The 14,747-nt window shown below is 44.2% G+C and overlaps 1 protein-coding gene across 1 annotated transcript in view; it reads left to right on the forward strand.

Moving 5' to 3' along the window:
- PLCD1 (phospholipase C delta 1) overlaps nucleotides 1-14,747 on the forward strand; it is a 47,066-nt gene that overhangs the window by 13,947 nt on the left and 18,372 nt on the right. The window contains 5 exon segments of the mRNA XM_063416723.1: nucleotides 1,559-1,787; nucleotides 6,508-6,637; nucleotides 10,419-10,647; nucleotides 12,381-12,491; nucleotides 12,494-12,581. Of these exon segments, the coding sequence (XP_063272793.1) occupies nucleotides 1,559-1,787; nucleotides 6,508-6,637; nucleotides 10,419-10,647; nucleotides 12,381-12,491; nucleotides 12,494-12,581 (787 nt within the window).

Genomic DNA, 14,747 nt, shown 5'->3' on the forward strand with positions numbered 1-14,747 from the left:
GGGACCAAGCCAGCAAAGTGCTGTGGAAGGTGTTTGACCACCCCAGTGTTTGGTGAGAACTTGAAGCAAATGTTAAGTGTTGCTTTTGGAAAGTCACTGATTTTTGAAGAGTGAAATTTTTGATTTTTTTTTCCCAGCAGCTGAGCATTATCATGACTGCTCTGGGAAAAACAGGAAAGTTTTCAAACCTCTAATGAGCATCTGATGAATTTTGAATAATCCCAAGGCAGCCATGCCAAAAATGTGCAGGTGGATACTGAGTTGGGTTTTTCAAAGTGTTGACTTTGAATGAACTGAACATTTTAATGGTGAAATGGATGTTTAAAGGCAAGTTTCTCCTATTCAGCCAAACTTTGGGGATATTTTATACTCATGCCCTGCTTTTTAACAAAACTCCAGGCCAGATTGCTCCAAGCTCTGTCCAACATGGCCTTGAACAGTTCCAGGGATGGGACATCCACAACTGCTCAGGGCAGCCTGTGCCAGTGTTTTGTAGATGTCTGAAGTGACCCATGAAAGACAAAAAGAGGCTGTGGGTGCTGCTGGGAGCTCGCCTGATTTCAGCCCAGTTTGAGGGCACCGATTGCTCTCAAGGGCATTTTAGGGTTGTCTCTGTTACTTATATTTGTTTAATAAAAGTCTCTTCATACACTGCTCCTTCTGGATTGCCTTGTGTGTGCATTTTGCAAACATGGAGCAGTTTCAGGGTTCATTTCCACCAGCTGAAGAACAGAGGTGGAAGTGAGGAAAGATGATCTTGAAAACAGTGTTTTGATTTCTTACAGCAAGGAGGATAAATTCTACCCTTGACAGGGGTTAGGATGGAGTGTGGGTGACACCAGACTGCTCTGAAGCTTTGGTCTTTGCCTCCTTAATTTGCATTTCCAGGACTGAGAGGAACAGATGGGATCTTAAATTTTACCTTCTCACTATTTCTGCAACCTAAAGAAGGACAGTTGTGTTCCTTACCTTCCTCTTGTTGAAGTCACCTGTTATTTTGCCCAGAGAGACTGTGCACTTCTCATCCCTGGAATTGTTCAAGGTTAGCTGGATGGGGCTTGGAGCAACCTGATCTAGTGGGAGGTGTCCCTGTCCATTTCAAGGGTTTGGAACTGGATGATCTTTAAGGTCCCTCCAACCCAAACCATTCTGTGGATTTAGGATTTTCCTGTGGGTGATGGTTCCAGGGAGGCACAGCTCCACTCTCCCTGTTCTCAGGGGGAATAAGTCAAGGGATGCTCCAAGGACTTGGAACCAAACTCTTGGCTGTGATTTGTGTCTCATGAACAGGACATCACACTATGGCACCTAGAGCATATTCTGCTTCTCTATTAAATAAAGAACATGGAGAAAGAGGTTTTCTTTTTAAAATTTCTTGCTCTTTCTGGTCCTTTTGAGTTGAGTTTTCTTTAGTACCAAAGCTTAGGGAAGGGGGGAAAGGGAAGGGAACTCTCCAGAGGCTTCAGGAAAAGAAGAGTAATTTTTTAATGTCCCTCACCAAGTAGAGATAAGGCTGACTGAACCCCTGCTGACAGCAGGCTCTGCTTTGTTTCCACAGTCTCCATTGAAGATATCCGGGATGTGAGGTCAGGCCATAAAACAGAAGGTATGGAAAAATACGCCAAGGATGTCCCAGAGTATCGCTGCTTTTCCATCATCTTCAAAGACCAGCGGAAAAACCTGGACCTCATTGCGAGTTCAGAGGATGATGCCAACCACTGGATCGCCGGCCTTGGGAAAATCATAGCCCACAGCAACTCCATGAACCAGAAACAGAAACTCCAACAGTATCCTTTGCCTTATAAAGTGATTAATCATGGACAAAGATGCATTTGTCTTTCCGTGTGGGTGGGGACAGTAGGCTAACCTCCTTTTTTCCCTGTTGGCACTGGGGTTTCCTCTTGCACTGATTTTGCACCCAGGCAAGCTCCCTGGTTTCCAATGCTTTTCCCCCCCGTTTTACAATGATACCAGCAAGAGTGGAGTCAGGCTTAATGTAACTCCCTAAGCAAAGAATTCCCTCTTTCATGGAGCTCCAGAGAAAACAATCTTTATTTTTTTTGTGTGTTCTTCAGGGGTCTGTTTCACTTGCATTGCAGTAAACTCCAGGACAGGCACTTCTTGGCAAGGCATGAAAAGCCCTCACTGTTTACCGTGTTTCTCGGTAATACAAGGAAAGGGAACTGATTCTCCTCTTCTCACTGCCAAATTTACTCCAGGGTAGCTCCACTGACTTGAGTGAAATTACTCCTTATTAGCCTCAGCATGGGAGGGAGTTTTGCCCTGAAATAATCTGCAGTTGCTTTAGTGACAATGAAGAGATCAGAAAGGAAAAGGCACAGAGCAGGAAAGGAGAGTGAATTCATTATGAAATGGAGAGGGGTTGGTTATTGGATGAAATTCTGGCTCTGCTGAATTCACAGGGAGTTTCCCCTGGGGCTGCATTTCACTCAATAAGTTGCTTTGCAGACAGAGGTCTCATGTATAAAAAGAGAGAATATCTGTTGGTGCAGTTTTGGATGGATTTTCTTCAGTCCCTGTGTGTCTGAGACTCTGACCATGGCATCTGAAGCTGTTTGCTGATTTCACCCTGATTGCACAGAGTTGCAGCAGTCATAAAATATTAAGTTCCTTTGAGCTTCCCAAGGTGGATATTCAGCTATCAGAGAGGAAAAGAGATACCACTCTTGGGGAGAGAAGGCTGAGTGGGCTTCATGACTTGTTTGACATCAAACATCAGAGAGGAGGGGAGATGCAAAATCCTCAGCTGGGAAAATCACAAAGCTGGAGCTCAAGGCTGAGCAGGCACCAGGAAGTCTTGCCCTCAGTTAAATCCTCATTCCATGTGGCTTCTCTGCTGGGTACTAATGTACTGATGGAGAAGGAGATGGTGCATAAATGCTGAGTTTTCATCAGGCTTTACTCTTCTGTGGGTTCTCTGAAGTCTGAGAAGCATCTTCACAGCCACTGTGCTGTTCACTTAAAGGAATCAGACTCCATCAGTTCTGGGATGTCTTGTTTATCTCCTGCATTATGAGTGTCTTTTTTGGATGGTTTTTTAAGCTCTGGACTGTAAGGTCACTCCTCAGCCACCCCACAGTGTGTAGGGGAAAATCTGGGCTAGAGAAAGTTGTCCCTGGAGCATATCAAATTAAATATATGGCTGAAAAACTTGCCCGTAAGAAGAGACAAGATTGTTAAGGGGGGAAAAATAACAATGACATTTGCAAAGGAAGAAGGCTGTAAATTTCCAGCATGGAAAAGTGCCTTTCTGTCTTTGGAAAGCAGAATCGAAGCTAAATAGGGTGGGTAGGCAAACCATATTTCTGGAAGAGTAATTACTGTGCAGTGCTGGCTTCCAATCTGGGCTTGTCTCAGGCCATTTAACGTAACCTGGAATTACAGAACAGCATGAGTTCTCATTTGAAATTTGATGATGTTTAATTAAAGCCTGGGATTTTAAATTTAGTCTGCCTTCACTGGGTTTGCTTGGCAGCGTGGGCTTGCTCAGATCTTCCTTAAACCTCAGGAGTGTTCTCTGCATCTGTGAGCACAGAAGGGGAAGAGTCAGGAGATGAGAAGGGTTATGTCCCCTGCCTGTCCCCCATGACTGGAGAATTGCCTTGCAGGGTATCTTTTTCAGCTTCCCAAAGCCTTGCAAAACAAGTAAGGAATGTGCAAGTCTTTGAAAACAAGGATTGAAAGCAAAAACTCTGCTAGTTTCAGGTGGGGCTGGTTCAGTTTGGAATTCAGTGGAGTTGCCTGTGGTAGAAAGGAGCTGGATTCAGTGTCTTATGTATTTTTTCCAGTCCTATATTCCTACACAGATAAAACTCCCACATGCTTGATGAGCATTTCTGATGTTCTTATACACAGAGTTCTGTTTTAATAAGCCTCACATTCAACCTTGCAGCAGGCTGGCATAGATTGTTTAGCAAATACTGCAGGTATGTGTGCAGGGAAGACTTTAGACCAGAAAATACAGAGGACTTTTCATTTGAGCAGGGTGGCACCGCCTGCTTCGGTTCTGAGGTTCATGTGTGAGCTTTTCTTCTGGTTTGATATCACTTACCAGAAGTTCTGCAGCATTTCTGTTCCGAGCACACTCATGGGATATCTGCCAGATAGAAACCAAAGAGGGAGGACTGAAATGAAGAGCAAACTGGTAGCCCTGGAGCTGGCAGATCCTTTAAAAACAAGAGGCAGGAGGCAGGCTCTCCCTGGATGGATACAGAAATGGGAGCAGCTCCTTCCTAGACCACTCAGGCCCACAGAGGGGCAGAAGGTGAAAGGAAGACCCACAGCCAGGACTGAAAAATGGTGTTTGTACCAGATGAGAGGACTTTCAGTTGAAGTGCTTTGTTCATCCAGCTCCTCTGAGCTCTCCCAAAGCTGAGGGAATCCAGGTGGATGGGGATTTGGGTATTTTAGGCCAGAATACTCCTATTTACTGAGATCTCAGTTGTCTGTACTCCTTTTTCTCTCTTTGCTGCTTGCCCTTGCAGCAAGAGGACCCACTGTGTGTGCCTGGGCTCTTCCTGGGCTCTCTGATTTCCCTCCTGCATTTCTCAGCCTCTTGGGAAGGGATCTAAGAGAAAAGAAATCCTCCATTCACAGGTAGGACCTGGGCACACTCTTTTGCAGATGCATTTACTGCCCATGGGTACGTGCCTGACCTCTGGGTGCTCATTATCAGAGGAAATTATGCACACTCTTAAAAAAATGCAGTGATTAGCACAAACCCAGTAGTTTCTATGCACAAAAGAATAGTTTTACCCCTACTCCTCACCTCTGGCTGTGGCAGACTGGATTTCCTCTTGGCTCACCACCACTGGGTGTTGCTCCTGCCTTTGTTGTTTCTAGGGAGGGCTGGGAAGGGGACCCGAATTGCAGGGTCAGGTGTGAGTGGGTGGCACCAGGGTGACAGTGTGAGCAGAGCCTCTCTGGAGCAGAGCTGTGGAGGGGGTGTTCTGCACCCCAGGGTGGGAGTGGTGTGCTCCCAGCACAGCATCCTCTGCTCATGGGAGCTTCATGACTCAAACTGGATTTTCTGGGAAGAATCAGTCCAAGGCAGACCCTGGTTCAGGGCTCTGGAGTGTCCTTGGGAAATGCAGCCTCTCTTTATTTTGGTTTCCATGTCTAAAGAAGGGGAATATTAATATTACCAGGCTGAGACGGATGTGGGGTGAGGTCATTGCTTAGCACCTGCCAAGATTTTTAAAGTCAGAAAGTTCAGCTTTCCATGAGACAAACAATACTCACTAACAGTTTACACATATCTCCATCACTGGGAAATACTTCAGTGCAGGGGTAGCTCTGGTAAACGCTGTTTCAGATTTATGTTTACAGCTCCTCAGGCTGTTAATGCCCTTTTTGGGGGTCATTTTGAAAGGCCCAGTTTAAATGTTACAGCACTATATGCCTCAGCTGGTATTTGCTGATCCTGAGCTTTACTCTGATTAACATTCAGATTGGGCTTTTTTTTTTTAAAGTTTTTCTGGAATGAGTTTGAAGCATTGTTTCCTATGTGCGACATGGAAGGTTATTCTTGGAGATCAATTTCTTACTTTGATCATTTTTTTTCCTGTTGAAAAGTAGATATTTTTCTGGATGACCTTTCTTATTTGACAGTAAAGCAAATTAGACAGTTAGTTCCATGATGAAAAAGGAATGGAGTTTTTTGGTATTTAAAACTGCAGTGTGTCTCAACCGTCTTACATTATTTTAGAGACTGAAGGAAAATGGAGCATCCAGTTTAAATTATCTGACATTGCATTAAGATCATTCTTATAGCAGTTACTCCAGATCCATAGAAATAAATGAATAAAGTGATTAAAACCCAAGCTCTTATGAAGTATTTTCACAGTACAGCACAGTAACAGACCCTGTGCATTTCATCAGGGGAAGAAGCCAAGACCCACAAAGTTTGGTTTGATTCCACTCACAACAAAGTTCTTAGGAAATATAGGTAGAAATCCCTAAAAATATGCTGAGGATGAGTTAAAAAAATGATTGTTGCTGCTTCTTCTGGAGTTCAGTGTTCACTGTGACACACTGGACATTGATCAAATCCATTGCAATGACTTTACCAAGCTTCTCTCGGGAGCTCCTTTCATTCTTCCCCTTTCATTTATCCCCTTTTAACCGTCTGGAGCAGAATGTACTCTCTGTCACAAAAGAGAAATCAAACTGTTTCTGGCTGTGGCCACAAACTCCTACAGGGTAAAGAGAGCTGGTCCAGCCTTGGCCAGATGGTGGAAAGCTTCTCCCGGGTCACCATCCGTGTATCACAGCACAGTTTCCTTCTGCCAAGGCATCACTGTGCTCGGTGGGAGCAGAAGGGGAGGAGGTGTCAGCTGCTCAGGGGGCCCACGCTGCTTTTCCAGCAGCTGGAGAGGTGGCTCAGAGCCTTTAGAAAAGATTTCCCCCCTGCCATGTGCAGCAGAAGGTATTTAGGTGTTTAGGCTAGGCACTGACCTGGAAAGATTTCCTTACATCCTCCCGCAGCTGGATTCACACCTGCCTGCGGAAAGCTGACAAAAACAAAGACAACAAGATGAGCCTGAAAGAGCTCAAAGACTTCCTGAAAGAAGTGAACATTGAAGTCGATGACTACCATGCCAAGAAGATTTTCCAGGTAATGGGAGCAAGCAGAAAAAGGGTTTGCTGGTTGCTGAGGTCAAAATGTCCCACAGATTTCAGCTTGGGTTGGAGACCTCACCTAAAGTGAACCCTTGGCTTCTTTTCATGTGCCAAGGAAGGACTCTCAGGTTTTGGTGCTCAGTAATTGATTGCTCAGAATAATTGATTCTCACTAAGTTGGGCCAGCATGAGGCTTTTGATGAGGGTGTGTTAAGATCTTTCCTCATAATTTTGGCATGAAGCAGAAAATGAGATGCAAACATGGATAATGCAAAAAAAAAAAAGGAAACAAAGTTGAAATCCCAGAGGTTTCAGGAGTTTTGTGTGCCACAACTGCATGTCAATGCATAAGTCTGGCTGAATTTTTTTGGTTACAGTTGTGGACCCAGATCCTCACCTTCTCAGAGGAGGAAGGTGCAAAGTGACAGGTATAAACAACAACAAAAAACCCCAAAACAACAACAACAACAAAACAAAAAACAACAACAACAACAACAACAACAACAAAAACCAAACAAAAAACCACCCCAAAACAAAAAACAACAACAACAAAATAAGTGCAAATTAAGAAAAACTTTCCAGATTCATGATAGATGCACAACATTGCACCAAAGCCTGGACTAGTCTGATTGATTTAATACTCCCAAGGAATATTTAATCTGGTCAGGGATGTACACTTGTAAATTCTGAAGATTCAGCTTGCTGGCTGAGCCTATCAGAAGATAAGAAAGGGATGAAAATTTCTCAGTTGTTAAGCTTTTGGTTTCTGTCTAGAGAATCCATCCTGCTGAGGTGAGATAAACCATCTGGATAATTTCCAAACTTCCATCCTGTCTGAAGCAGGATTTGAATTAATGGGTGTGCAGTTTCAGAAATGTTTTTTTCTGATCAGTGGTAAACATGTGGGTGGTTTTGGGCACCAGGCAGGAGTTCTCCTGCTCCTCCTTGTGAGCAGGCAGCCTTCCCCCAAAGGAGATCCAAATTTCCTTATCTTTGCTTTATAGACTCTGGTAACTCCTCAGGATTTAGGGGAAGGTCATCAGCAGACCTTAAAGAATTTCAGCTCACAAAATATTCCAGTTGTACCACCCACTCTGGCTGGTGTATCCCATCCTTTATTCCCTGCCCAGGAAGATCCTGGAGGAGTGGAAATAAGGCTGGGAATGCACTGATAGAATTGGATGTCTCCACTGGAAGTAGCTGCCAACACTTCCTTTGCAGTCTGTGCAGGTGAAGCCAGCAGGGACCAGGGTGTGAATGTCTTTATCCTAAAGGATACATCTCACATACAGGAGATGAATCACTCTCACATCTTCACACATCTACAACCTGAAACAAAACCACCTTTGGGATATTTTTATTTATATTTTACTCTTTTTTTATTATTATTATTTTAGAGGCACAGTATCCTCTTATTTAATGGACCTCTTCTGCTGTCACAATAGTTACAAGGGAGCTCTAGGAGAGCAAACTTGATGGAATTAATCCTTTTTGCTGAAAGAGTCTGAGTAATTGGTAAACCTTGATTAACCCCTCAAAACGCATGGAGTTAGTTGAAGTACCATCATTAGGCAAGGCTGTATAGCTACTGGAAAGAGAGGCTCTTTGAAGGTAAATTCAGATCTCCTGAGGGTTGATTTGCCTCCAGAAAGGGTCTGTCTTGCTCCTAAAGCAATTTTCAGTTTGCATCCTGCCTCAGTTTAGATGGACTAGGGCATTACAGCCTATTAAGGGGTGATCTTTTCTGTCTCAGAGAGTTTTTCTTCATTTAGTCACAGGAAGGAAGGGTGATCAGGGGCTCAAGTGGGGGCTGCAGGGCATGTTCTCACATTATTCTTGCCTGTCATCACATGACTCTGTGTCCACATCTAGGTTTGAGACACCTGAGTAAAATGTATTGCAATGCAACCAGAAATTATGCAAAGCTCCTCTCATTGCTCACTTCATTTCAACCTGAATATTCATTCTGATGCATCAGAAAGGTGTTTTTGCTGGCAGGCCAAGGGTCATTCAGGACTTATGGCTTGTGATGCATATATGGGAGGTAAAACATTGCATTTTGGGTTGAGATTCTCTTTCTGATTTGGACCTCTTGTAGCCAAAACAGAGGGAACTCACTTTTATACCATGCATCTGATCTAGATATCCTAGAGCTTGACTCTGGTGCCAGTGCTATTGTCCTGTTTTCATCACAGCCTTTATTGGCAACTAATGAATAAACTTCCCCAGGCACACCACTTAGAATGTCAGTTTTCTAGAAGAAATATCATTTTTCCTGTCATGTCTTAAAGAAAAGATCATTTGTAATTCACGGCATCCCTGCCATCTCCGCCAGCTGCCTTCCCACTTTTATATTCCTTTTGCAGTTGCTAAGCATCATGCTCAGCTTAGCCTGAGGGATCTGCCAGAGCCACAGCACAGGATCATAGACATGGAAGGCAGAAAGGAAAAGCAGTTCCTGAACTCTCAAAATTATTTTGGAGATGTTTGTAGTACTGAGCACATCACAGGTTGTCCCATCCCTGAGATGAGCCCATAGCTCTGCCCAGCAGGTTCTGAAGTCACAACAGGTTGAACTCTTTCTTTCTGTCACTTCAGTTTGTGAAATGCTAGACATCATGATGTTCTTTGGTTTTATATGTGCTCCATAAACAGGTAGTGAAAGATTTGCAGGGGATGAAAGTCCCTCCTTATCATCTTGGGACACTGCCAAAGCCACCGTGGCCGTCACTGAGATCACTGGCAGAGCTAGGTTGAGATTAGTGTGATGACTGGTTAAACAAAAACAGGCATTTTCATCATAAAAGCCAGAAAAATAGCTTTGTCACAGGGGATCAAAGATGGAAAGCAATTTAATTCCTCTGGTTTGACAAGCTGAAGAATTCTGCTAGGAACAAACAACAAAATTAATATCAGGATTTGCCACAGGAAAAAGAAAGTGGTTTTTTCTGATGAAAAATTGAACCTGGGAGTATTTTAAATAAACTGGAAAAACTTGTTATTGGAAAAGCTGTGTCCTTCATGGAGACATTAACATGTATATCTCAAGTGCCCCATCTTTCATGGTCAATCAAGTCCTTGGCTGTGGTACTCTGTCCGAGATGGTATCTACTGGAAAAGTTCAAATCCCAGAGGAAGGTGGAGAATCTGAATTACAATTCCTTGTGAGAAGATTATATCTGATTTGAAATCTGTAGGGATTTTGTTACGTGGCCAGTTTTGGATGAGAATGGAAAATTTCCATGGAGAGGTGGATTTTTTCATACCTAAACATACACATGTTTAGCAGTGGTGGGATTTTTTTATGCTATCTTTGCAAATAGCCCTACAGTGAATCTTGACAACCTCTTGAGGTCTGAGCCACTTAGGTCAAAGGGAGGGTTATTTTCACTTAACTTATTGGATTTTTGGCTAAACTCTCTATCATTATTTAAATGTTTCCCTTTATTCCTCCTGAGATTAAGAGCTACGTTTCTTTTGACCCTTAATTTGTGCTTGGATTATTTTGAGCTGTGCTGACTGAAGCACACCAAGGGATGGAACTCAAGGCTTTTGAGCTCACTGATAATGTATAAATGCTAACAACTGTAACTGGTTTATGACTATTGGCCTTGTCAATGAGAACCATTGTCATTGACCACGTGCTCCTCACTCGCTGGCCAGTAACTCTTGTCAATTATTTTGTGTTCTGCGTTGTGTAGCCCTGGTGCAGATTACGGCTGGCCTATGCCAGAAGGAAAGAAGGTTTTCACTCCTTCTCCCCTCTACGTTTACAGCACTGTGACAAGTCCAAGACAGAGGCTCTGGAGGATGATGAGATAGAGGAATTTTACAAGATACTGACAGAGAGGAGGGAAATAGACAGCATCTTCCAAATGTACTCGAACCCAGAAGGGTTCATGTCCTGCCAGAACCTGGTGAGGTTTCTCTATGAGATACAGCAGGAAGAAGATGCTGTTGTTGCTGCCCCTGCCTTAATTCAGAGATATGAGCCCAATGAAAGAGGTAGGTTGAAAATTCTGGCTGATTTGCTTCAAAATCTTGCTTTTTTATGAACTCTGAATTGCATTGCTGCTGCTTTTTTCCTGGAGTTGTGTGTATTATTTTCTCCCCACAGCTGCATCTGAAACACCATTCTCCTAGGGGAGCACTAAGAGCTCCAGGAGAGGAGGGCGGAGGACAGGCTGGGAAATCTCTCTCTTCAATTTTATTTTGGGTGCACTGAACAGCAGGAGAGAGACTGATACAGGTTGGGTAGAGGATGATGAAAATCCTGAGGGAAAGACTCAGATGGGTTATTCAGATGCCAAGTCCTCATGTGGCTTTTCAAGGCTGAGAATGGAGCAATATTTGTGTTCTCCAGAAGCTGGAGGCTGATGTCCTTGATGGTGGGATCCACCTGTAAAGCCACCTGCAGATGAGATCTCTTGAGTAGAGGCCAAGGAGGTGACATCTGTTCAGGAGGCAGTCTCAGAACTGTCTGTCTGCTCAGACTGGGGGTGAATCATCTGTCTGGAGCACCTTTGCAGGATGTGTTCAAAGAGCCAACTCAGAATCATGGGCTGTTTTTCCACTGTCCTGCTATTCCTTCAGGGGAGGGACAACGTTTTGCAACTGTCAGGCTTTAGGATTAGACTGAGATCTAGTTCAGTCCCTCAAAACGGGGAGTAATTTTGTATTTCCTCTTTGCAAATCATGTATTACATTGGATAATCTAGACAGGATTTATCTGACTGTGTTTAGACATCTGACAGCTTCCCTGGGTTGGCACAAATAAACCTTGAAATGCTCAAGTGGAGATTTTTGTGCTGTAAATCTCTAGAGACAGATGAGGTAAGGTCTGTCTTTGACACTTTTAAGATGTTATCAAGGACAGTGTCATAAAAAGCCATGCTTATGAAGGGGCTTTATGTGCTGGTTTGAAAGCAAAACCAGTGAGACTCCAAGTCAGAAATACAATTTAATAGAGAGAGAAGAAACAACAAGAAAGATAAAAATAAAATAAAAATAAAATAAGATAAATGCAATAGTACAAAGGACCACTGACAGAGTCAGAATGCAAACCTGGCACCCTGTTGGTCAGGGTGTTGGAAGCAGCCCGCAGTGAGTCCTCCCAGAGTGACAGATGTGGCTCTGTTGGAGTAGAGATGATCCTCAAGAAAGGGTCCAGTCATCCTCTGGGAATCCACTGGGAACAGGCTCCCTTGGGGTTTGGGATTGCTGTTTTATCCCTGTGGAAAGGCTTTGGCTCCTCCCGCTGGGTGGAGCATCTCCCAATGGGATGAGGTGATGTTATCAGTCCTGTGAGAGCCTTCAATGGCCCATTCACAGGGGATGTCCCTGGGAGGAGGATGGGTGCAGGAAGAGATAAGGAGGCCCTGCCTTATCTGGTGTTATCAGGTGTCCCATTAACAGAAGGGATCTGCCCTCTTTCCACCCCTAGAGTTACAAGAGATAAATAACAATATCTCCCAACTGTCTTCAACAGATGAAAATAGAATACACATTTTTGGTTACATTTTTCAACCCAAGACACTTTAAAAGCATTTTTAGGCAGCTGAAGGTGTCACCCTTGTCTGGAGAACATTGATGCCTTTGCTTTTACTGAATGCCTGGGGAGCACATTTTGCCTCTGGGATCTCCTGGAGAGCAGAGGCCCCAGCAGAGACTGAAGGTAGTGACATGACCTGGTGGTGTCACATTTTCAGTGTGGGGTTTTCTGTCTGTTTGCCTGGCAGCCAAGAGGGGCAATGCCATGACCAAGGATGGTTTCCTGATGTACCTGCTGTCAGACGAGGGGAACATCTTCAACCCGGCCCACCGCAAAGTTTACCAGGACATGACCCAGCCCTCAGCCACTACTTGGTGTCCTCCTCACACAACACCTATCTCATGGAAGACCAGATCACAGGGCCAAGCAGTACAGAGGCCTATATCAGGTAAAGAGTGTGTGTGTTTGTGTTTTTCTGCTTGGGTTTGGGAGGTTAACCTCTTTCTTTTGGAAGAAACTGTTAAAGCATAAGTGTCCATGCTGATGGATGCAAGGGATCAAGAAGCAATCTCCCACCAGACCAGGTAATGGGGGCTAGCCTGTGTTTACAGGGTGAGCTTGATGCCTTAAGTTTTAGTTTGCATGTTTCTGTGCTGCCCAGGAGTGCAGTTCTGAGCCTCGTATTAAGTGCCAGTCAGCTCCCTTCACAGAGCAGGGAGACAAAACAAATCCTTTTCCTGCGGAAGACCAAGGACAACTTTCAGGCCCAAAAGCACAAACAGCAGTGGACTGAAAGGAGGGACAAGAAGGATGAGACCTCACAACCTGAAGCTGTAATTGGACAATTAAACCCCAATATGCAAATGGACCAAAAGTTATAAAAATGTAAGAACTCATGACTGGTCAGCCATTTTGTGACCATTCACTTTTTGTGACCCTGGGTGCAGCCTTGGTCAGGCTCCTGTCCTGCCCAAAGTGGATCCTGGAGGCCTTTTAATAAATACCTGCTTTATTCCCTAGCTCTGTCCAGTCTCTGTTCCAGGTCAGCCTTCCAAGGCATCAAGCTGTTTCCAAACCAGGTTGGCTGTGCCCTCCTTTTCACAGCTCTTTGCCCTGGGTCTCATCTGGTGCCCACCTAAGTGTAGGATGTATAATTACAACATTTGGAAGCAGTGTAAAATATCTGCAGTCAAATGGAGGCTGGACTGCAGCCCTGTGGCCTGGTGTTCTCAGAGCATGATGCTGAGGGAGTGTTGCATTCCCCAAAATAAGGCACGGGAGAGTGCAAGGAGCTGACACAATGTAAAGATTCCTGGGACAGAGCTGCAGGTCTGGAAGGAGCCAAAACGATGCATAGTGTCACAGTGCTTATGCTCTGTGCTGCCTTTTGGGAGAGGCCCATGGCAGGGACTGTCCCCACAACCATGCTGGGGTTTATGCTGGAGAGTCCTAGTTGGAGCAATCAAAAAAAAAAAACAAAACAAACAAAAAAAAAACAAAACAAAACAAAAAAAAAACAACAAAAAAAACCAGATGGGACATGAGCTGGTGGAGCATGGTGAGTGATCAGAACTTACACCTGGTCCCTTTTTAGCATCTCAGCTATTCCCACAGCACCCTTGCACAGAGCATTCCCTGCTGCTGTGTCTGCCTTTAACAGCGACTGATGTCTCATGGCCAGGTGGGTGCAATGACCTTTAGTGATTTGCACACCCACCTTTCATTGCTCCTTGCTTTTATCAGGTGAGACAGTGTTTCCTTATGAGCCAGTCAATGGCTGCAATTCTGCCTTTATGACTTACCTTATTCTCAGGAACAATGACTGGCTGGAGTCACAAGGTCAAAAGTGTCAACGGTGAAATCTGGCACAAGTTGCTTCTCAGTAGCTCTTTGAATTCATCTTACAGAGTCTTAAAATTATAGATGTATGTTTTGGTTGTACAAATAAAAAAACCCCATTGTTCTGGAACAGGTTTTCAAGAGATGCTGTGAGTGCTCCATCCCTGGAAATGTTCAAGACCAGGTTGGACTGGGCTCTGAGCAACCTAGTCTAGTGGAAGGTGTCCCTTCCCATGGCAGGAGGTTGGAACTGGATGGTCTCTAAGGTCCCTTCCAACCCAAACCATTCTATGATTCTGTGATTCTATTGCAATGAGTTAAAGGAGTTATGTAATCTGAAATATTTAGGGAATTACTGTAAAAGAGACAAGATCGGCTCCTAGATAGATGGGGGGTGGAAATCTACATTTGAAAATGAATTGAAATGGAAGTATGGATATGTAGAGGTAGGAATTTCAGTCTGTAGTCTTGGTTTGGGAAACTGGCTCTCAGCAGTCTCCTCAGCTGTGGTGGAATTCCCACAGCTCCCTCCCTCCCAGTTCTGAGGATTCATCCCTCAGATCAGATCAGATCCAGATGAAGAAATCACATCATCTGAACTTTGAGACTTGGCTTCTAAGGCTGACTGTCATTCTTCAACTACAGCTACTCTTGATCTCTTCTCTTCTCTTCTCTTCTCTTCTCTTCTCTTCTCTTCTCTTCTCTTCTCTTCTCTTCTCTTCTCTTCTCTTCTCTTCTCTTCTCTTCTCTTCTCTTCTCTTCTCTTCTCTTCTCT

Source organism: Prinia subflava, chromosome 1, assembly GCF_021018805.1.
Source record: "Prinia subflava isolate CZ2003 ecotype Zambia chromosome 1, Cam_Psub_1.2, whole genome shotgun sequence".
Classification (NCBI taxonomy): Eukaryota; Metazoa; Chordata; class Aves; order Passeriformes; family Cisticolidae; genus Prinia; species Prinia subflava.